Below are 23,760 nucleotides of genomic sequence, written 5' to 3'. Positions count from 1 at the left end.
CCTGTTTCTGTTATGTTATATTCATTTGTTGTTTTAGTTTTTATATTGCATATGTAAGTGATACCATACAGTGTTTGTCCTTCTCTGTCTGACTTATTTTACTAAGCATAATATCCCCCAGGCTCATCCGTGTTGTTGCAGAAGGCAAAACTTTGTTCATTTTTATGGTTGAGTAATATTCCATTCTAAGTATATATAACACATCTTCTTTATCCATTCACCTGTTGATGGACACTTAGGTTGCCTCCATATCTTGGCTACTGTAAATAATGCTGTGATGAACATTGAGGTGCATTATCATTCTGAATTAGTGTTTTTGGATTTTTTTGGATATATACCCAGGAGTGGAATTGCTGGATCATATGGTAGTTCTATTTTTAGTTTTTTGAGGAACCTCCATACTGTTTTCCATAGTGTGTGCACCAATTTACATTCCTAATAACAGTGTATTAGGGTTCCCTTTTCTACCCATCCTTGCCAACATTATTTGTGGTCTTTTTGTTAATAGCCTTTCTGACAGGTGTAGTTTTGATTTGCATTTCACCGATGATTAGCAATGTTGAGCATCTTTTCATGTGCCAATTGGCCATCTGTGTGTCTTCTTTGGAGAAATGTTTATTCAAGTCTTCTGCCCAATTTTTAATTGGGTTATTTGGGGGTTTTTTAATATTGAGTTTTCTGAGCTATTTATATAGCTTGGATATTAACCCCTTATCATCCAGATCATTTGCAGATATTTTCTCCCAGTCAGTAGGTTGTCTCTTCATTTTGTCCATGGTTTTCTTTTCTGTGCAAAAGCTTTTAAATTTAATTAGATACCGTTTGTTTATTTTTGCTTTTGTTTCCTTTGCCTTAGGAGGCAGATCGAAAAAATATTACTGCAATTTATGTCGAGTGTTTTTTCTCATGATTGCTTTAGCTATTCAGGGTCTTTTGTGGTTTTATATAAATTTTAGGATTATTTGTTCTAGTTCTATGAAAAATGTCCTGGGTATTTTTGTAGTGATTGCATTAAATTCTGTAGATTGCTTTGGGTAGTATGGACATTTTAACAATATCAATTCTTCCAATCCGTGAACATAGGATATCTTTCCATTTTTTTGCATCATTTTCAATTTTCTTCATCAGTTAATATTATATCCTGTAACTTTACTGAATGCATTTATTAGAACTAACAGTTTTGTGTTGAAGACTTTAGGGTTTTATATATGTAGCATCATGTCATCTGAAAATAGGGACAGTTTTATTTCTTCCCTTCTGATTTGGATGCCTTTTATTTCTTTTTCTTGTCTGACTGCTGTGGCTAGGATTTCCAATGCTGTGATAAATGGAAGTGGAGAGAGTGAGCATCCTTGTCTTTTTCTTGACTTTGGAAGAAAAGCTTTCAGCTTTTCATCATTGAGCATGATGTTAGCTGTGGGTTTGTCCTAAGTGGACTTTATTATGTTGAGATATGTTCCCTCTATACCCACCTTGATGAAACTTTATCATGAATGGATGTTGAAGTTTGTTAAATGATTTTTCTGCATCTATTGAAATGATCACACAATTTTTATGCTGTTTTGCTAATGTGATATATCACATTGATTGATTAGTGGACATTGAACCATTCTTGCATCCATAGAATAAATCTCACTTGATCATGGTGTATGATCCTTTTTATGTAGTGTTCAATTCAATTTGCTAATACTTTGTTGAGGATTTTTGCATCTGTATTCATCAGATATTTTGGCCAGTAATTTTCTTTTTTTGTGTGTCTTTATCTGGTTTTTGTATGAGGGTAGTGGTGGCCTTGTAGAATGAATTTGGGAGTGTTCCCTCCTCTTAAATTTTTTGAAATAGTTTGAGAAAGATAAGTATTATATCTTCTTTATATGTTTGGTAGAATTCTCCTGTGAAGCCGTCTGGTCCTAGACTTGTTTGCTGGGAGTTTTTTTTCTTACAAATTCAATTTTACTACTAGTAATCAGTCTGTTCCGTGGAGCCCCTGGTGGATCCCAGGACAGAACCTGGGCGGGTGAGATGACAAGGCCCTGTCACTGATGCATGTCTTTTTTTTTTTTTGCGGTACACGGGCCTCTCACCTCTGTGGCCCCTCCCACTGCGGAGCACAGGCTCCGGATGCGCAGGCCCAGCGGCCATGGCCCACGGGCCCAGCCGCTCCGTGGCACGTGGGATCCCCCCGGACCGGGCCATGAACCCGTATCCCCTGCATCGGCAGGCAGACTCCCAACCACTGTGCCACCAGGGAAGCCCCTGTCTGTTTCTTTTTGATTCAGTTTTGAAAATTGTATGTTTCTAGAAATTTATCCATTTCTTCTAGGCTGTCAAATTTGTTGTATTCCCTTATGATTTTTTGTATCTCTGTGATATTGGTTATAATTTTTCCTCTTTCATATCTTTTGTTTATTTAGATCCTCTCTCTTTTTTCCTTAATGAGCCTGGCTTAAGGCTTATCAATTTTGTTTATCTTTTCAAAAAAACAAAACAAAACAAAACAGCTCTTGGTTTTGTTGATGTTTTCTATTATTTTTTGGTTTCTATTTTATTTATTTCCTCTCTGGTCATTATTATTTCCTTCCTTCTGCTGACTTTGGGCTTTGTTTGTTCTTCTAATTCCTTTAGGTGATAGTTCAGGTTGTTTGTTATCGAGATTTTTCTTGTTTCTTCAGGTAGGATTGTATTGCTATAAACTTCCCTCTTAGAACTGCTTTTGTCACATCCCACAGATTTTGGAAATTTGTCTTATTATTTTCATTTTTCTCATGGTATTTTCTGATTTCCTCTTGGATTTCTTCATTGGCCCATTGGTTTTTTAGTAGTATTTTTTTGTCTGCACAAGTTTGTGTTTTTTCTTGTAATTGTTTTCTAGTTTCATACCACTGTGGTTAGAAAAAATGCTCAATATAATTTCTGTCCTCTTAAACTTGTTGAGACTTGCTTTGTAGTGTACGTCTGATCTGACCTGGAGAACACTCCATTTGCACTTGAAAAGAATGTGTATCTGCTGTTTTGGGATGGAATGTCCTATGGATGTCTATTAAGCCAACTGGACTAATGTGTCATGTAAGACCACCATTTCCATATTGATTTTATGTGTGGATGATGTGTCCATTGATGTAAGTGGAGTATTAACGTCCCCTACTATTATTGTATTATTTTTAATTTCTCCCTTTACATCTGTTAGTGTTTGCTTTGTATATTTAGGTGCTTGTCTATTACGTGCATATATGTTAATGAATGTTACATCCTCTTCTTATATTGATCCCTTTGTCATTATATAATGACCTTCTTTGTCTTTTATTATGGACTTTGTTTTAACATCTATTTTGTCTGAGTATTGTAACCCAGCTTTCTTTTCATTTGCATTTGCATAAACTATCTTTTTCCATCCCCTCACTTTCAGTCTGTGTGTGTCTTTAGCTCTGCAGTGAGCTTCTTCTAAGCAGTATATAGATGGATCTTGTTTTTTCTATCCAATCAGGTAACCTTTATCTTTTGATTGGAGCATTTTCACAATGACATTTAAAGTGATTATTGATAGGTATATACTCATTGCCATTTCATTACTTGTTCTGGTTGTTTTTATAATTCTTCTCTGTTCTTATTTTAGTTTTCTCCCTTGTGGTTTTATGATTTTCTTTAGCAGTATACTTGTATTTCTTCCTCTCTAGTTTTTGTGCATCTGTTGTAGGTTTTTGATTTGTGGTTACCACAGGCTTCACATGTGTTGACCTATAACACTATCTACTTGTATTAAGCTGTTCTCCGTTTACATTCAAACACATTCTAAAAGATCTACATTTTTACTCCCCCATCCATTTTGTGTTGTTGATGTCATATTTACATTTCCATATTTATCCCTTAACTATTTATTGTATTATAGTTGATTTTACAATTTTTGCCTTTTAATCTTTATACTAGCTTATTTAAGTGGTTGTGATCCATAGCGTTTACTATATATTTGCCTTTCCTAGTGGGATTTTTCCTTTTTCATAAATTCTTACTTATTGTTATAATCTTTTCTTTTCCACTTAGAGAATACCCTTTAACACTTTGTTTAGGGTCAGTTTAGTATTCATGATTTCTTTTTGTTTTTTTCTGTCTAAAAAGTTCTTTAACTCTCCCCAAATCTGAATGATAACATTGCTAGGTAGAGTATCCTAGGTTGTAGGTTTTTCCCTTTTAGAAGTTTAAATATATCATGCCACTCCTTTATGGCCTGCAAAGTTTCTGCAGAAAAATCACTGATAGATCTATGGGGCTTCCTTTGTACGTGACTCTTTATTTTTCTCTTGCTGGTCTTTAGAATTCTCTCTTTATCTTTAACTTTTGCCATTTTAATTATTTTATGTCTTGGTGTAGATATCTTTGGGTTCATCTCTTTTGAGGCTCTCTGTGTTTCCTGTACCTGGATATCTGTTTCCTTCTTCAGGTTCAGGATGTTTCCAGCCATAATTTCATCAAATACATTTTCAACCCCTTTCTCTCTCTCTTCTCCTTCTAGGACTCCTATAATGCAAATGATAGCATGCTTGATGAAATCTCAGAGGTCCCTTAAACTGTCCTCATTTTTAAAATTTGTTTTTCTTTTTACTGTTCTGATTGGGTGATTTCCATCATTCTGTCTTGTAGATCATTTATGCATTCTTTTGTATCCCCTAGTCTGCTGTTAACTCCTTGTAGTGTGTTTTTCATTTCAGTTCTCATATTCAGCTCTGATTCTTTTTATACTTTCAATTTCCTTGTTAAAATTCTCACTGTGTTCATCTTTTCTTTTCTCAAGTTCAGTTAGCATTCTTATTACTAATGCTTTGAAATCTTTATCTGGTAAATTATTTATTTCTGTTTCATTAATTTTTTTTTCAGAGTTTTTTCTTGTTATTTCATTTGAAACAAATTCTTTTGTCTTCTCATTTTGTTTAACTTTCTCTTGAATGTCTATGAAATTAGGTAAAACAGTTAACTCTCCCAGTCTTGAAAGGGTGTCCTTGTGTGGGAGCATCCCTGTTCAGTCTGTGTGTTCCCAGTGCCTTTGGTGGGAGAGCTGGATCTAAAGTGTGCATGAGTCATGTATTCCACCAGGGTGCATCATCTTGGTGGGAGGTGGGGCTGAAGATAGCATGGCTAGAGCCAGTCAGGGGTGAGCCAGGGCTTCTCCTACGCTCAGTGGCCATCCTCACCCTATCTGGGGTGAGGTTGGGTCCTGAGGTGCTGGAGGAGAAGCCCTGAGAATTGGGTCTGAGCTGGTTCTGTTCCCTGCAGGTGTGTGCTCTCCCCCTTCCCTGCAATGGCACCTTCGCCCTAGAGGGTAGTGCTGAAGCAAGAGGGGCCAGAGAAGGTGCCCACTGTGGGCCAGGGCATATGCTAAGGTGGTCTCAGCACATCATTCAGTGTTCCAGACAGCTCCTGATCTACCAACTTCCATGAGTATCAGTCATGGCCACCCTCACCCCGTTCAGATGCAGTGCTGGGTCCAAGTTGGCTATGTCCTCACCAAGTGTGCACTGTCCAAGACAGTGGTAACCTTCACCCTAGTGGGGAACTGTGCTGGAACTAAATGGGCTGGGGTACTTGCTGGGGTGGTGACAGGAAACCAGCCAGAGCCCCAGGTAGTTTCAATCTGCTTCCACCATCTTTTCTGAGGAGTGAACAAGCATTCGCACAGTCTTTACGAGTAGAGTCTCAGTTTCTTCTACAGTTCTCATGTAAGTTCCACTGGTTTTCTAACCAGCTATGGGGACTTGTCTTCCCACTATCAAATACCAGGGCTGGGATACTCAATATTTGGTTCAAATTCCTCTCTCTCCAGGGAGGCTGTCTGAGCCCATAATAATCTCTCTCCTCTTCTCTGTCCCCTCCTAGGAGTGTAAGTTCCAACCTGATCATTCTCCTCCCTTCCTACTTGATTGTGTGTGGATAGTTCTTTATAGCCTTGGTTGTAGAAGTGTCTTTCTGCCAGTCTCCAGTTGTTTTCAGTGAGAAGTGTTCCACATGTAGATGTATTTTTTGATGTGTTTGTGGGGGGGATGTGAACCCAGTGTCCTTCTGCTCTGCTATCTTGATCTCTTCCCCAATTTTTGTACTTTTAAAATACATAAAATAGACATAAGTAAAGTAAAAGATAAAAAGCTAGAAAAGAGACAAAATATTTAACATTTTTATAAAGTTATAGTGTACCTGAGGTGAAAAGTTGTAACTGTAAAAGTAAATGGGATTAAGCTTGAAGAAAAGAAAGTAGAACAGTGAATAAATTTAATAGCTATTTAGCTATAGCTATAAAAATATAATGGAGTAGAAACATATTTTAAAACAACAAAAACATAATACTTGGAAGTGAGGGAAATAAATCATGGAAAAGAAAAGAATAATGAAATTAACACTGGCTGCAAGCATGTAAGGAATAAGATTTCATAGGGGAAAAGCTCCTTTTAAATGTGTGGAGCAGAGAGATCAACACTTTCACCGTCCTTTTCTTCATCTCATGCTTGTCTCATCCCTTATTACCCAGGAAGACATTTACATACTAGGACTCGAATGAACAAAGAAGTGTCAATGAGTATTATAATATGGAAGAACTTTGTGACTGTAAAGGACCAAATGAATATGAGCTATTCTTCATTGCTTGTGTGACTGCTGATAGATGACAGAATATATCAAAGAAGATAGTGTCCAAATTATTTAGATATTTTGGTAGTCAAATATTGGTAGTCAAAATATTGACTTTCCTTGGAAGGCAAATTAATTACTATTGTAGAAGACATAATCAAATATATCACTTGTATTTATGTCAGGACATTATATACTGGTTTTAATCTCTGAGTTGTCTGCTAGGTTTTACTTAAAATAAATTGGTGTTCATAGAAGCAGAGTAGGTAAGATTCCAGCATGGGAAGCTGAAACATTTTTAAACATGCTGTAAGCAAAAAGATAACCATTACTTATTTTCTATGGCAAATTATAGCTGTGTACCATAAAGAATCAAGACCAGAGCAGGTGAGAAGTTAAATAATCAGGTAAGACACTTGAGAAGTTAAAAATTTATTGGTGTCCTCCTCAACTTACGTTTTCCTTCTATTTGTCCATAGACCCCAAGGCCTTTTTACTGGCAGGATCAGTGTCTCCCATCATGCAACCTGGATTAGGGTAGGAAGTAGATTAATGCTTCTACCACATGAAAGGAAAAACTTCCAGAATTAATTGCGACATCATATGACCCATCTTCAGGAACTGTTTCCTCTTTGCAACATTCCTCTACAGCGATTTCTTCATTAACATTTGTATCCCACTGCTACTTGATCCCTCTCCTGAACCTCAGCCTACTTTTCTGAGGCCTCTATACCTAATACTTTATATTTTGTTGGTCCTGCTCTTGTTTCAGACTCCAACTAAGTAAGCACATATCGGAGTACCTAACCTAGTTTGAAGTTCCAGACCAGCATGTACCTCCTCTGGTGTAGTAAAGACCCTAGTTGTTGACAGACTCCGTGATGGACTAGGGCTAAGATCCACAGTACTGCAAGATGTGGCTGTTGCACACAACTGTCTCCTACTGTGTGGAACTAATTCAGTTTCTCCCTTTGTGTATCAACAACTACCAGAATTAAGCCTAATTTTGCTACATGAAACCACTTGGATACCGATTTGTATATCTGGCCTTCTTTGCCTCCTATATTTTATATCTAAGAAAAGAAATGGGTTGATTTTTTTTAAGCAGGAACACCTAGAAGAGAATCCATGGTATTCTGAGTATTTGCTATGCTCACAGTCCCTTTCTGAATAAAGTGCCGAGAAGTGTTTCCTTGTGCATTAGTTGCCTTGCTCTGTATGATATATTCCAAATGTCCTAGCCAAAAGTAGATCTGGGATCAGCACTTGAGTCCAAGACAGTAATCTTTAGATTTCCCCAAAACCTATTAAATATCATATCTTGAGAACAATGACCAACAGAGACACCTTGCTGTAAACTAACTAATCTAGTCAGTTCCTCTCTCTTGGGGAGTATGTACATAGGAGAAGGAGAGGGAAACTCAAGCAACATAGCTTTGGTAAATTGACATAGAGAAAATGAATGAGCAAAGGCCATTGAGATAAAGAAGAAAATGGAGAGAGAATGGTAGCCAAAATAGAAGCAGACATAGACACAACAAGCTGACAGAATATTTGGGCCTTTGAAGCAATCAAGATAAAGCAATGGAACTCCCACTACTGAGCAGACAAGATAGGCTGCCATCTTATTCTGAATGATGGTTCTATTTCTTTACGAGATCTGAATTGTTTAGCTACTGAGAGAGTGTTTGGGCTTTCTTACTTTCTGTGTAACATTATGATAAGTTGCATCAACTGAATTAGCCACTGAGTCTGTTCATTTTAATCCTAAACAGCATAAACACAAAAATTATCTCATGCATTGGTTCTCAGATTAACATCATCATCATCATCATTTGGGAATTTGTTAAAAATGTAAATTCTTAGGCCCCATTCCAGACCTACTGAATCAGAAACTCTGGAAGTAGGACCTGGCAATACATGTTTTATAACCGCCCTCCAAATGATTTAAGGCTAACTAAAGTTTACAAACAACAAATTTAGTAATCTCATGTGATTACTCTTATAAATTATCAAACTGATGCATATTCTTTACTGGGCACCTACTATGTGCCAGAAATTATATAAATTATTGCATATATGTAATTCTCATAATCACCATAAATATAGATATTATCATTCTACTTTACAGATGATAAACCAGTAATTTAAAGAGGATGAGTAACTTTTCCAAAGACATGTATATCTTTGGACACACACATACACACACATACACACATACACACACACACACACACACACACACACACATATACAGGTGGCCGAATTGAGGTTAAGAATATAAGAATACCTCACGTAGGGCTTCCCTGGTGGCGCAGTGGTTGAGAGTCCGCCTGCCGATGTAGGGGACATGGGTTCGTGCCCCGGTCCGGGGGGATCCCACATGCTGCAGAGCGGCTGGGCCTGTGAGCCATGGCTGCTGAGCCTGCACGTCCGGAGCCTGTGCTCCACAATGGGAGAGGCCACAACAGTGAGAGGCCCATGTACTGCAAAAAAAAAAAAAAAAAAAAAAAGAGTACCTCATGTATTTTACTCTCAGGCCATTGCTGTTTCTCCTATTACATAGTGCTTGCTGAAAATGAGATATGTAGAGATTGTGATTTGCTCATTGTTGCTCCAAAAAACCAGATTTTCTGTTTCTTGTTTTGCTTGTTATATCTAATACAGACTTCCATTTCATACAGCATCATGGAATATTGCTATAACTTTCATTAGAATAAGGATTGTGCTTAATATTCAATTCTCAATAATTATTATGAATAAATCAACATTTGTGAACTAGAAGGACCTATAAAAGAGGTGTAATCCACTAATTGAGCAGTATCTGAATGTGCAACATAAGAAATGTAAAATTAAAAAAATAAAATAAAATATTCAAATAAGACTTCATAAGTATCTATTTTTAAAATTAGATAATAAAGTAAAAAGTAATCACAAAACTATAAATAATTCAGAGCTACTCAAGAACTTCATGAAAAAATTTAAAACTCTATGTAACAGTATTAGAGGAGACTAGGATAAGTTGAGAGATATACAATTTAATGAATAAAATGACAACTTTCATGTATGTGATTTCTCAATCTATGAATTCAATGTGATGTAATCAGTACTCTATGTAACAGTATTAGAGGATACTAGGATAAGTTGAGAGATATACAATTTAATGAATAAAATGACAACTTTCATGTATGTGATTTCTCAATCTATGAATTCAATGTGATGTAATCAGTACTATGGCAAGAATTTAATTTTTTTAGTAAATGACAAATTGATTCTAAAATTATTATGGCAGAATAAGGGCATGAATAGGTAAAACAAAGAGTGTTGATCCTAGTACACATTAAGACAGGCTATAAAGCTTTATTAGTGAAAAAAAAAAAAGGTAGCATTTTCTCAGTACAGATAAATAGGCCAGTGGAACAGAATAAAGAACACAGCTACAGATTAATGTATCTAAGAACTTGTCATATGATAGAAGAGGCACTTCAAGGATAATTGTTCAATAGGTGTGATGACTAACTTCGTTCTCTATTTGGTAAAATGAAGTTGGCTCTCGACTTCACATTATGCAAAAAGGTGATTTCTAGGTTAATAGAATGTGACTAGAAGAAAACAAAGTTAATGTTTAAAATGAAAAAAATACCTTGTGACATAGAGGTAGGAAAAGGTTAGACAAGATTCCCAATAGTGTCAAATATTGGCTTATAATTTATGGATTAGATTACATTAAGTCAAAGATTTCTGTTCAATGAAGGAAGCTATAGACAGTGCTAAAAGGTGGGTGACAGATATCTAAATCCAACAAGAGATTAATATTCAGAATAAACAAGGAATTCTTGGAAAATCTACACAAGAATTTCAGGAAGCCTAATAAACATACAAATAGCCAGTTCATACACACAAAACAGTCCTAAATAGCTAAGAATTATATCAAGAAATGCTCAGTTATATTTGAAATTAGAGAAACACAAAATATAGCATTGTATTAATATACATTCATCAGCATGGAAAAATTTTGAAAGCCAGCCAATATTAAAGTGTTTGTGATTATGTGGGGTGTGCCAGTTATCTATTGCTACATGACACACCTCCCCAAAACTTAGTGGCTTAAAATACTAGAGCATCTGTTTTGCCCATGATTCTGTGATTTGTGCAGAGCTTACTCTTCTCATCTCTACTGTGGTCAGTCGTAGTGAACTAAGTCTGGGGGATGGAGTCATCTGAAGACTTGTTCACTCAGATATTAGCTTTTGATCCTGGCTGTTTGCTGGAATGCCCACACATTGCCTCTCCATTTGGCCTGGGCTTTCTCATAACATGGTAACCAAGTTCCAAGGCCAGAGTCCTGAGAGAGTGAGAGTTCCCAGCAGAAGTCATATTATTCTTTTGTGACCCAACCTCAGAAGTCTTACAACATTACTTGCTTTGCTGAGGCAGTCGTAAAGCCCTTTCGAAGTTCAATGCCTCTTTCTTGGAGAATAGCAAAGTTCGGGAAGGGGATGTGAAGTCAGAAATATTGATCTGATGAATTTTAGAAAGTATGAGTTGCTACATGAAGAAAATGGAACTATCTTATATTATGGTGGGACTATAAACTGATAATTCTGGAGAAAAGATTTGGAGAAATAATGGAATGAAGTATACCAAATTCCAATGTCCTAGCAATCCCCTTCTAGGATATGTACTTCCAAAGACACTCTATCCTATTTCCTTAAGGGTTGCACAGGGATGTTTAATCTAGCCTTGTTTGTGCCAGTAGGAAGTTGAAGTCACCCTAAGCATTTAACCCTATGGGAGTGGATAAATATTGTGGAATTACACTATGTAATGTTAAATAGCACTCAGAAGATGAATTCGATGAATATGCAGAAAATAATTAGATTTTAGAAATTGTGTTTAGGGCTAGAAAAAGAAATTTTAAGTTTGTTAAAAAATATATACAAATATAAAACACCACTAAATAGTTTCAAAGATATATACATATCTAGGAAATACAGAAATTAGTTTGAAGGTTAATGTTTTAGTTCTAACAGTTCTAGCAAACTGCCAGATCCCCAAATAAAAATTATAGGTGGTATGGAGATCAAATAACAAATAAAAATGGTTAAAACACTACATGTCTTTTATGGTATGTGTATATTGGTGAATTTTAAGTTTGTATTTCAATTTTTATATACATATATATGTATTTTCAGTTAAGATTGAGAAAGCTAAACTTTTTGTGGATTGGTCATTAACATACGAGTGGGTATATCTATTCCTCTTTACCTAATAAAATAAAATAATTCATATGTAACTTTTCTATTTCAGATTCTGATCAAGAATCCAATGTTTGTGTACCTATCTCTGTCCAGAGCTTCAGAATCTTTAGTCATGATTGGAGCATCTGAATTTTTGCCTCTATACATAGAAAATCAGTTTATATTAACACCCAGTGAAGCAACTACAGTTGCAGGTAGACATTTCCACTTGTACTCATTATGAAATTTTTATGTAAAGTTTTCTTATATGTATTTATGAACTATTTCAAATAAGCAGAAAGTAGGAGTAGTAGCATTTGCTTAAACTTTAAATATATAAGTACTGCTTGCTGAAATTTTTAAAATATGAGCACTTTGCCATCATTGCATCAATAGTTTTTAACACATAAAACTTTGTAAGACTTCTGTACCACTTCTCTATCCCATTTCTCTCCCTCCCCACCCCCATAGGTAACAACTGTTCTAAAGTTAGAGTTCATCCTTCTCTCACATTTATATATTTTTACCTCTGATGTACCTATGTGCATACAATCTGTTTCTAAAATTCATATATCATTTTGTATGTACTCTTCTGTTACTTTCATCTGAAATTATGTTCATCGATTCATGTTGATCTCTATTTAGTGCATTTTAACAGTGCTGTGGGATTCTATTTTATGAATACTGTTTATTTACCCATATCATATAAAAGGATATGAAGTTGCCCCCAACTTTTTCACTTTTCCAAACAGTGCAGTAACAAATAGACTTGTACATGTCTCCTTGTGCACATTTGTAAAAGTTGATCTATATTTAGACATTGAAGAGGCATTGCTATTGTGTACCTCAGTTTTACTAGATATTGAGAATTGGCTGTCCAAAAGAGGTTTTAAATGTTTTAAGGTTCCAGCATTAATGGAAAGATGGTAAATGTGATCATTTATTTTATGCTATAAAAAGTCAGAGATGCATTCTGTAACTTGCAGGTAACCAGTAAAAGAATAGTAAAAAGAATAGTAAATGAGTATATTTATTTGAAAAATTTTACTAATAATTTAAAAAAATAAGAAAGGAAAAAAAGGAACATAAAACGTGTGGGCCAAATAAAAAACAGATGTTAAGGTGTGCAAAAACATTGACTATCAGCCTATTATTGAGTAGATTTTGTGATAAAGGGCACACCACTGTCAGACTACACATAGTCCAAAAGCCAAACATGACACAGTTTCAGGGGCCATGACAGATTTTTCCACAGGTATACCACATTGTTTGACACTGATTAATTAATAGAGATAGGGACTAAACCCATTCAATTTGTTTCATAGAGTATTTAATTAAGGCTCATATCAACAGGACTCCAAAGAACAGGATAAGGCCACTTGCAGTACTGGCCTCTATCATGCTGGCAAATTCCTGGACCAAGCCAGCTGAACAAATTTCTTGGCCCTCAGGGTCTACCTTAGAAAGCAAGATGGCTTTCTCCTAAAGTTTCCATATTGACCTTTCCACTTAGCCTGAGGTATTAACCCAGGCATAGCAGAATGCATTAGCAATTGCATATATTCTACCCTGGCCTGCAAGGATGAAGTTTTGGGCAATTCTGTCATCCATAACAATGCTGATCAGTGACTGAGTCTTTCCAGGGATGAGGTGTCATTGATTATTTCAACTAAAATTAGGCACAAATTTTATACCGCCTTTTCTAGTTGGATTACTCATAGAGTAATAAAGATAACTGCCCTCAGGGTACATATAAATAATGTATCAGTAGTCGCTCTTGAAATCTTCCCTGAGTAACCAAAAGTAAGTACCTTTAAAAGAGATTTCCACTGTCTTCTGAGGGCTCTGTGATACTGGTGGTGTTTCTTTAATCATTTGAAGATCTCTTGTGACCCACCCCCATGGCTTGAACACACCAATTCCAGTTGACAAGTAAGGCTTGTCAAATGGTTAGTGGTGAGTCTGTTTTGGTTCATCTCAAAATGAGAATATCAGTCCACAGAATCACAAAGTCTCTGTGGGTCAGAGCTTTGGTTGAGACAAGGGGTCAGTAGTAAGCTAAGAGTTGCTTTTAAATGTACCTGTTTCAGGGAGTCAGTGAGTCCTATACAACCAACGATGCTTCTGAGTGGGGACTTCCTCCCTTCTCTATAGGCTCCAGCAAACACAATCATCAGTCATGGAGCCTTGTAGCTCAAATAGGTCATTAGATTTGTGGTACCTCAAAGTAGGGAGCATACCACAGCTTGCGGATTAGCATCCAGTGTAGGCCTGTGGGTTAGCTGTTATACAAGACCAAAGAGAAGGCCCAAGTGAATCGGCTACTGTCTCTAATACTCAAGAATCCAAAGTGATGCTAGGCTGGCTTTTGGTTGGGGGAAGGGAGACAATTTTTCCTTATCCTCCAGAGTGATAGAGCATTGTGATTTTGTCTGCAGAATCCCCCCAAAACTCGATGAGCAGACTTCTGGATTTTGTTAGGCTTGATCAGTCACACTTGCTGGTGATGGTGTGCTAATATGAGAGTCAGAGCCATTAAGTCAGGCTTCTGACCCTACAGCCAACTGAATAACATCTATCACTGAAAGCTTTGGGCATCATAGTGTAGTGGTAGTCACAATAAATCCTGACCTGCCCCCTTGTAGTAAGTGGAAGAGGAATTTAGGTACTCCTGAGGGAATACTGCAAATGTATATTTGTGGCCTGGTAGCATGAATGAGAATTAGTCTTTTTCTTTGGGTGCTAGAGGGATGCAAAAGAAGACTTCGGCAACGTCCAGGACAGTGTATCCAGTGCCATCGGTCTGTGCCAAAACTTTAGTTACATCACAGTGTATGGAACGTCCAGGGCTATAGGAACAATGGAATTCAATTGGTGGTTAATCCACTGTAAACCTCAAGCCCCTGGTAATTTTTTTCACTGAACATAAGGTCTGTTGAATTGAGATACTGCAATTCTTAACTACTTCTGCTTCATGTGAGTCCATAATGAGAGTTGGGACTTTACTTTTTCCTCCTGAGATTCTATGTTGTTCCTGTTGGACCATACTTGAGGAGCAAGGGTAACAATTTATGTGTTCCAGTATCACTTTTGGAGTTTAGAGCATATACAGTACAAGCCTAAAATAGGTAAAAAATAATTACCTATTTTATATTTTGAAATTGGAGCCACAGCATTAGTATAGTGAAGCCACAGCAATAGTGCTCTAAAAGGGGATCTATCTTGTTTATCCAAGCATGTTCACTATAGAAATATCCTAGAAAATATGAAACAAAAAGCAGTCAGTACTTCTACTGGTAGGATATACAGCATCAGAGGGTAGTCTAGAATTGTTGCCCAATAAATAGAGTAGTAGTTATAGTACACTTAAATAAAGACAAATCTTGACCTTTACCTCACTACATACATAGATACCAATTCTAGATGGATTGCAGATCTCAATGTGTATGGTAAAACAATAAAACTTTTTAGAATAAGGCATAGGAAAATATCTTCATGGCTTGGAGAAGACAAAGATTTATTAAACAGGACACAAATTACATAGCCATAAAGAAAAAAAAATGTGCTATTACATTAAAATTAAGAACTTCTGTTCATCAAGTGTCAGCATGAAGAGTGAAAATGCATGCAAAACAACCTTTTCAATAGAAATATTCTACAAAAGTGTTTGTGTCCAGAATATGTAAAATATCTGACAATAATAAAAAGGCAGATAATCCAATAAAGATGGACAAAAGACTTGAACAGACATTATATAAAAGATGATATCAATTGGCCAATATTCATGTGAAAATGTGCTCACCTTCAGTGGTTTTTCAGGGAAATGCGTATTAAAATCACAATGCAATACTATTACCCATTCACCAGAATTGCTAAAATGAAAGATATATGTTAGCATGGATGTGGAGCAAATGACATTTTATCCACTACTGGTGAGAATCTAAATTGGTTTATCATTTTATAAATCTGTTTGGCAGTATCATAAAAATCTGAACCTATACATATTCCCTGACCCAGGAATTCAACTCCTAGTTATATACCCAACATAAGTTCTTCTCTTAAGAATATACCCGACTCTCAAGGCTTTTGCGCGGGGCCGTGGGGCTTGCGCCAGCTGGTCTACTCCCAGGCGGGGCCGACGAGACAGGCGCCCGGCCTAACCTGGCTTCCCTGTAGCTGCTTCTCCCTCTTGCGGTCGTTGGCGAGGCGGAGTCATGTTTCCACACTCAGAACGGCCCCTGTGAGCTGTGAGAACAAAGAAGAGAAAGGGAAATCTCTCCCAGCAGCATCAGAAGCAGCAGATTAAAGCTCCACAATCAACTTGATGTACCCTGCATCTGTGGAATACATGAATAGACAGTGAATCATCCCAAATTGACTGTGTGGATGAAAGGCTCTTGCTGCTCCAGCCAGGAGTCAGGACTCTGCCTCTGAGGTGGGAGAGCCAGCTTCAGGACACTGGTCAACAAGAAACCTCCCAGCTCCACGTAATATCAAACAGCAAAAATCTCCCAGAGACCTTCATCTAAACACCAGCACCAAGCTTCACTCAACGACCAGCAAGCTACACTGCTGGACAACCTATGCCAAACAACTAGCAAAACAGGAACACAACCCCACCCACTAGCAGAGAGGCTGCCTAAAATCATAATAAGTCCACAGACACCCCAAAACACACCAACAGACGTGGACCTGCCCACTAGAGAGACAAGATCTAGCCTCATCCACCACAACACAGGCACTAGTCCCCTCCACCAGGAAGCCTACACAACCCACTGAACCAACCTTAGGCACTGGAGACAGATATCAAAAACAACGGGAACTATGAACCTGCAGCCTGCGAAAAGGTGAACCCAAACACAGATAAGCAAAATGAGAAGACAGAAAAACACACAGCAGATGAAGGAGCAAGATAAAAATGCACCAGACCTAACAAATGAAGAGGAAATAGGCAGTCTACCTGAAAACGTATTCAGAATAATGATAGTAAAGGTAATACAAAATCTTGGAAGTAGAATGGACAAAATGCAAGAAACAGTTAACAAGGACCTAGAAGAAATAAAGATGAAACAAACGATGATGAACAACACAATAAATGAAATGAAAAATACTCTAGATGGGATCAATAGCAGAATAAATGAGGCAGAAGAACGGATAAGTGACCTGGAAGATAAAATAGTGGAAATAACTACTGCAGAGCAGAATAAAGAAAAAAGAATGAAAAGAACTGAGGACAGTCTCAGAGACCTCTGGGACAACATTAAACGCACCAACATTCGAATTATAGGGGTTCCAGAAGAAGAAGAGAAAAAGAAAGGGACTGAGAAAATATTTGAAGAGATTATAGTTGAAAACTTCCCTAATATGGGAAAGGAAATCGTTAATCAAGTCCAGGAAGCACAGAGAGTCCCATACAGGATAAATTCAAGGAGAAATACGCCAAGACACATATTAATCAAACTGTCAAAAACTAAATACAAAGAAAGCATATTAAAAGCAGCAAGGGAAAAACAACAAATAACACACAAGGGAATCCCCATAAGGTTAACAGCTGATCTCTCAGCAGAAACTCTACAAGCCAGAAGGGAGTGGCAGGACATACTGAAAGTGATGAAGGAGAAAAACCTGCAACCAAGATTACTCTACCCAGCAAGGATCTCATTCAGATTTGATGGAGAAATTAAAACCTTTACAGACAAGCAAAAGCTGAGAGAGTTCAGCACCACCAAACCAGCTTTACAACAAATGCTAAAGGAACTTCTCTAGGCAAGAAACACAAGAGAAGGAAAAGACCTACAATAACGAACCCAAAACAATTAAGAAAATGGGAATAGGAACATACATATCGATAATTACCTTAAATGTAAATGGACTAAATGCTCCCACCAAAAGACACAGATTGGCTGAATGGATACAAAAACAAGACCCATATATATGCTGTCTACAAGAGACCCACTTCAGACCTAGAGACACATACAGACTGAAAGTGAGGGGATGGAAAAAGATATGCCATGCAAATGGAAACCAAAAGAAAGCTGGAATAGCAATTCTCATATCAGGCAAAATAGACTTTAAAATAAAGACTATCAGAAGAGACAAGGACACTACATAATGATCAAGGGATCGATCCAAGAAGAAGATATAACAATGGTAACTATGCACCCAACATAGGAGCACCTCAATATATAAGGCAAAAAGTAACAGCTTTAAATGATACATTAAACAGGATGGACTTAATTGATATTTATAGGACACTCCATCCAAAAACAACAGAATACACATTTTTCTCAAGTGCTCATGGAACATTCTCCAGGATAGATCATATCTTGGGTCACAAATCAAGCCTTGGTAAATTTAAGAAAATTGAAATTATATCAAGTATCTTTTCCGACCACAACGCCATGAGATTAGATATCAATTATAGGAAAAGAGCAGTAAAAAATACAAACACATGGAGGCTAAACAATACACTACTTAGTAACGAAGTGATCACTGAAGAAATCAAAGAGGAAATTAAAAAATACCTAGAAACAAATGACAATGGAGATACAACGACCCAAAACCTATGGGATGCAGCAAAAGCAGTTCTAAGAGGGAAGTTTATAGCAATACAAGCCCACCTTAAGAAGCAGGAAACATCTCGAATAAACAACCTAACCTTGCACCTCAAGCAATTAGAGAAAGAAGAACAAAAAAACCCCAGAGTTAGCAGAAGGAAAGAAATCATAAAAATCAGATCAGAAATAAATGAAAAAGAAATGAAGGAAACAATAGCAAAGATCAATAAAACTAAAAGCTGGTTCTTTGAGAAGATTAACAAAATTGATAAACCATTAGCCAGACTCATCAAGAAAATAAGGGAGAAGACTCAAATCAATAGAATCAGAAATGAAAAAGGAGAAGTAACAACTGACACTGCAGAAATACAAAAAATCATGAGGGATTACTACAAGCAACTCTATGCCAATAAAATGGACAATCTGGAAGAAATGGACAAATTCTTAGAAATGCACAAACTGCCAAGACTGAATCAGGAAGAAATAGAAAATATGAACAGACCAATCACAAACACTGAAATTGAAACTGTGATTAAAAATCTTCCAACAAACAAAAGCCCAGGACCAGATGGCTTCACAGGCGAATTCTATCAAACATTTAGAGAAGAGCTAACACCTATTCTTCTCAAACTCTTCCAAAATATAGCAGAGGGAGGAACACTCCCAAACTCATTCTACGAGGCCACCATCACCTTGATACCAAAACCAGACAAGGATGTCACAAAGAAAGAAAACTACAGGCCAATATCACTGATGAACATAGATGCAAAAATCCTCAACAAAATACTAGCAAACAGAATCCAACAGCACATTAAAAGGATCATACACCATGATCAAGTGGGGTTTATTCCAGGAATGCAAGGATTCTTCAATATACGCAAATCTATCAATGTGATTAACCATATTAACAAATTGAAGGAGAAAAACCATATGATCATCTCAATAGATGCAGAGAAAGCTTTTGACAAAATTCAACACCCATTTATGATAAAAACCCTGCAGAAAGTAGGTGTAGAGGGAACTTTCCTCAATATAATAAAGGCCGTATATGACAAGCCCACAGCCAACATCATCCTCAATGGCGAAAAACTGAAAGCATTTCCACTAAGGTCAGGAACAAGACAAGGTTGCCCACTCTCACCACTCTTATTCAACATAGTTTTGGAAGTTTTAGCCACAGCAATCAGAGAAGAAAAGGAAATAAAAGGAATCCAAATCGGAAAAGAAGAAGTAAAGCTGTCACTGTTTGCAGATGACATGATACTCTACATAGAGAATCCTAAAGATGCTACCAGAAAACTACTAGAGCTAATCAATGAATTTGGTAAAGTAGCAGGATACAAAATTAATGCACAGAAATCTCTGGCATTCCTATATACTAATGATGAAAAATCTGAAAGTGAAATCAAGAAAACACTCCCATTTACCATTGCAACAAAAAGAATAAAATATCTAGGAATAAACCTACCTAAGGAGACAAAAGACCTGTATGCAGAAAATTATAAGACACTGATGAAAGAAATTAAAGATGATACAAACAGATGGAGAGATATACCATGTTCTTGGATTGGAAGAATCAACATTGTGAAAATGACTCTACTTCCCAAAGCAATCTATAGATTCAATGCAATCCCTATCAAACTACCACTGGCATTTTTCACAGAACTAGAACAAAAAATTTCACAATTTGTATGGAAACACAAAAGACCCCGAATAGCCAAAGCAATCTTGAGAACAAAAAATGGAGCTGGAGGAATCAGGCTGCCTGACTTCAGACTATACTACAAAGCTACAGTAATCAAGACAGTATGGTACTGGCACAAAAACAGAAAGATAGATCAATGGAATAGGATAGAAAGCCCAGAGATAAACCCATGCACATATGGTCACCTTATCTTTGATAAAGGTGGCAGGAATATACAGTGGAGAAAGGACAGCCTCTTCAATAAGTGGTGCTGGGAAAATTGGATAGGTACATGTAAAAGTATGAGATTAGATCACTCCCTAACACCATACACAAAAATAAGCTCAAAATGGATTAAAGACCTAAATGTAAGGCCAGAAACTATCAAACTCTTAGAGGAAAACATAGGCAGAACACTCTATGACATAAATCACAGCAAGATCCTTCTTGACCCATCTCCTAGAGTAATGGAGATAAAAACAAAAATAAACAAATGGGACCTAATGAAACTTCAAAGCTTTTGCACAGCAAAGGAAACCATAAACAAGACCAAAAGACAGCCCTCAGAATGGGAGAAAATATTTGCAAATGAATCAACTGACAAAGGATTAATCTCTAAAATTTACAGGCAGCTCATGCAGCTCAATAACAAAAAAATAAACAACCCAATCCAAAAATGGGCAGAAGACCTAAATAGACATTTCTCCAAAGAAGATATACAGACTGCCAACAAACACATGAAAGAATGCTCAACATCATTAATCATTAGAGAAATGCAAATCAAAACTACAATGAGATATCATCTCACACCAGTCAGAATGGCCATCATCAAAAAATCTAGAAACAATAAATGCTGGAGAGGGTGTGGAGAAAAGGGAACACTCTTGCACTGCTGGTGGGAATGTGAATTGGTTCAGCCACTATGGAGAACAGTATGGAGGTTCCTTAAAAAACTACAAATAGAACTACCATATGACCCAGCAATCCCACTACTAGGTATATACCCTGAGGAAACCAGAATTCAAAAAGAGTCATGTACCAAAATGTTCATAGCAGCTCTATTTATAATAGCCCGGAGATGGAAACAACCTACGTGTCCGTCGTCGGATGAATGGATAAAGAAGATGTGGCACATATATACAATGGAATATTACTCAGCCATAAAAAGAAACGAAATTGAGCTATTTGTAATGAGGTGGATAGATCTAGAGTCTGTCATACAGAGTGAAGTAAGTCAGAAAGAGAAGGACAAATACCGTATGCTAACACATATATATGGAATTTAAGAAAAAAAAATGTTATGAAGAACCTAGGGGTAAAACAGGAATAAAGACAGAGACCTACTGGAGAACAGACTTGAGGATATGGGGAGGGGGAAGGGTGAGGTGTGTTAGGGCGAGAGAGAGACATGGACATATATATACTAACAAACGTAAGGTAGATAGCCAGTGGGAAACAGCCACATGGCACAGGGATACCGGCTTGGTGCTTTGTGGCTGCCTGGAGAGGTGGGATAGGGAGGGTGGGAGGGAGGGAGACAAAGAGGGAAGAGATATGGGAACATATGTATATGTATAACTGATTCACTTTGTTATAAAGCAGAAACTAACACACCATTGTAAAGCAATTATACCGCAATAAAGATGGTAAAAAAATAAAAAAATAAAAATAAAACATTTCTTATATTTTCTCAAAAAAAAAAAGAATATACCCAACAGAATGCAAACATTTACAAAAGGACATATACATGAAATTTTAAAGTAGCAGTGCAGTTTGCAACATCACAGTGAATAAGTTGTGTTGTATGCATGTACTAGAATGCTCTTCAGCAATGAGAAGGCATGAACTATTGTTATATACAAAAACATGGGTGGATTTTTCAAACACCATGTCCAATAAAAGAAGCCATAATGTATGCATACTTTATGATTCATATTTTATAAAATCCTATAGATGCACGAAAGAGCCTCTGGCCTTCTGATAATGTTTGATTTTTTTACCTGGGTGTGGTTACGTAGTTATGTTCACTTCGAAAATTCATCAAATGTGTAATATTGATTTGTATATTTTTCTGTACACCAATAAAGTATTTACATAAGAAGTTTATTGGAAGTTCTGTGCTTCACAGTTGAATTTTCAACTGTTTTATGTCCTTTTAGGGTAGTCTTTCAAGGACCCAGCTATTTAATTTTTGAACTCCCAGTGTCCAGTATTTTCTTATTGCCTAAGGCAATAAGCCTGACAGCCAATACTTTCTCAGCTGAGTTGTGTTCTCAGTTTTCTGCTCACAGATGTAATTGGTTTTCTTAACTCTATAGTTGTTGGGTTCAAACTGAATTAACCTAGGGTTCTCTGGCCCTGTGGGTAGGGATAGGAATTGGGGATCAAACATTTTATATAGACGGCCATCCAATCCTCTTGTTTTTAAGTCTACCTCACTCTTGCTTTCAGTCATACCTACTGCCCTTAATTTCTGAGATTATTAGGTAAAATGTGGTTTACTTCTTGACTTCTTAACTGCAGCCTTGTTGCTCACCCTCTGATTCTCTTCCAATTCCCATAATTTTCTTAATAAACATTACCACTACACTATTTGTACTTTTTTGCTTTCTAATAAATGAATTTGTCTGTAAATTCTACCTTTTAACAAATACTCATATAATGTTTGCTATGTGATTATACACTGTTCTAAGCACTTAAATATTAACTCATTTAGTTCTCCTAACAAGTTATAATAGAGGTATCATTAGTTATAGATTTTTAGTAGCATCTCATACATTTAGATGTATTTAATTTGTATTATTGTTCAGTTCTAAGCATTTTTAATTCTCATCAGCATATTTTTACTTAAGCCATGAATTACTGAAAAGAGATTTTTAGTTTGTAGAAATAGGCTCTTCTCTTTTGAAATAACTGCTTGTTCAAATCAATTAACAATTTCCGTATCTTTAATAGTGTTGTAAGCTAAGTCGCTGTCTCTGAGAAAGCTGAGTTAGAACACTTTGTTTATAGATTTTTAATTTTCTTGAAATCTAGGCAGTGTTTATATAATTTGTTTTATGCATTGTCATTAGGTATATACATGTTCATGATCTACATTTTCATGGTACATATATTTTCACTGCTTTATTTTCAAGCTTTCCTTTTTCAAAAATATCAAATTTGATGCTCTATCTTTTTAATAGTTGTTTTGTCCATTTATCATTATTGTAAATTCTGACATATTTAAGTAATTTTTAACTTTTTGATTGTACATTTTGTTTATTACACTTCCCTTTTGCTTCTTTTTTTCCCCCACTATTCTGTCCTCTCTCAATGGACTCATTTTTTATTCATTTTATCCCCCTCAGTTGGTTTAGGAAATTTTCACTACTCACTTTCAGTTTACTAACCCCACTCCTCAGGATTGTGTATCTGTGTTTGGTCTAGGTTATTAATTTTATCTTTTTAAAAAATTAGCTATAATTATAATTCTTTTGCAAGTTACAGGCTCTCTGGCAGCTTTTACAATTTACACCTTAATCTTGATGTTATGAAGTTTCCTTACCTTATTACCTTATGTGATTTAATATTTATTTATTTTTACTCTTTCTCAGTAATTGGAGTGTACTTTTACTCCCAGGACTAATATTTCTTTCTTTTTTTTTTTTTTTTGCGGTACGCAGGCCTC

At 36.4% G+C, this 23,760-nt stretch overlaps 1 protein-coding gene across 1 annotated transcript in view; it reads left to right on the top strand.

Moving 5' to 3' along the window:
• Positions 1-23,760, top strand: part of SLCO6A1 (solute carrier organic anion transporter family member 6A1) — a 136,537-nt gene that overhangs the window by 34,207 nt on the left and 78,570 nt on the right. Inside the window, exon 8 of the mRNA XM_007455385.1 lies at positions 11,920-12,064. Within this exon, the coding sequence (XP_007455447.1) occupies positions 11,920-12,064 (145 nt within the window). The remainder of the gene's footprint in view (positions 1-11,919; positions 12,065-23,760) is intronic.

The sequence above is a fragment of the Lipotes vexillifer genome, unplaced genomic scaffold (genome assembly GCF_000442215.2).
Source record: "Lipotes vexillifer unplaced genomic scaffold, Lipotes_vexillifer_v1.1 scaffold499, whole genome shotgun sequence".
In the NCBI taxonomy this organism is placed as follows: domain Eukaryota; kingdom Metazoa; phylum Chordata; class Mammalia; order Artiodactyla; family Lipotidae; genus Lipotes; species Lipotes vexillifer.
The sequence above is the reverse complement of the archived record's forward strand: the minus strand, read 5'-3'. Positions and strand labels throughout refer to the sequence as shown.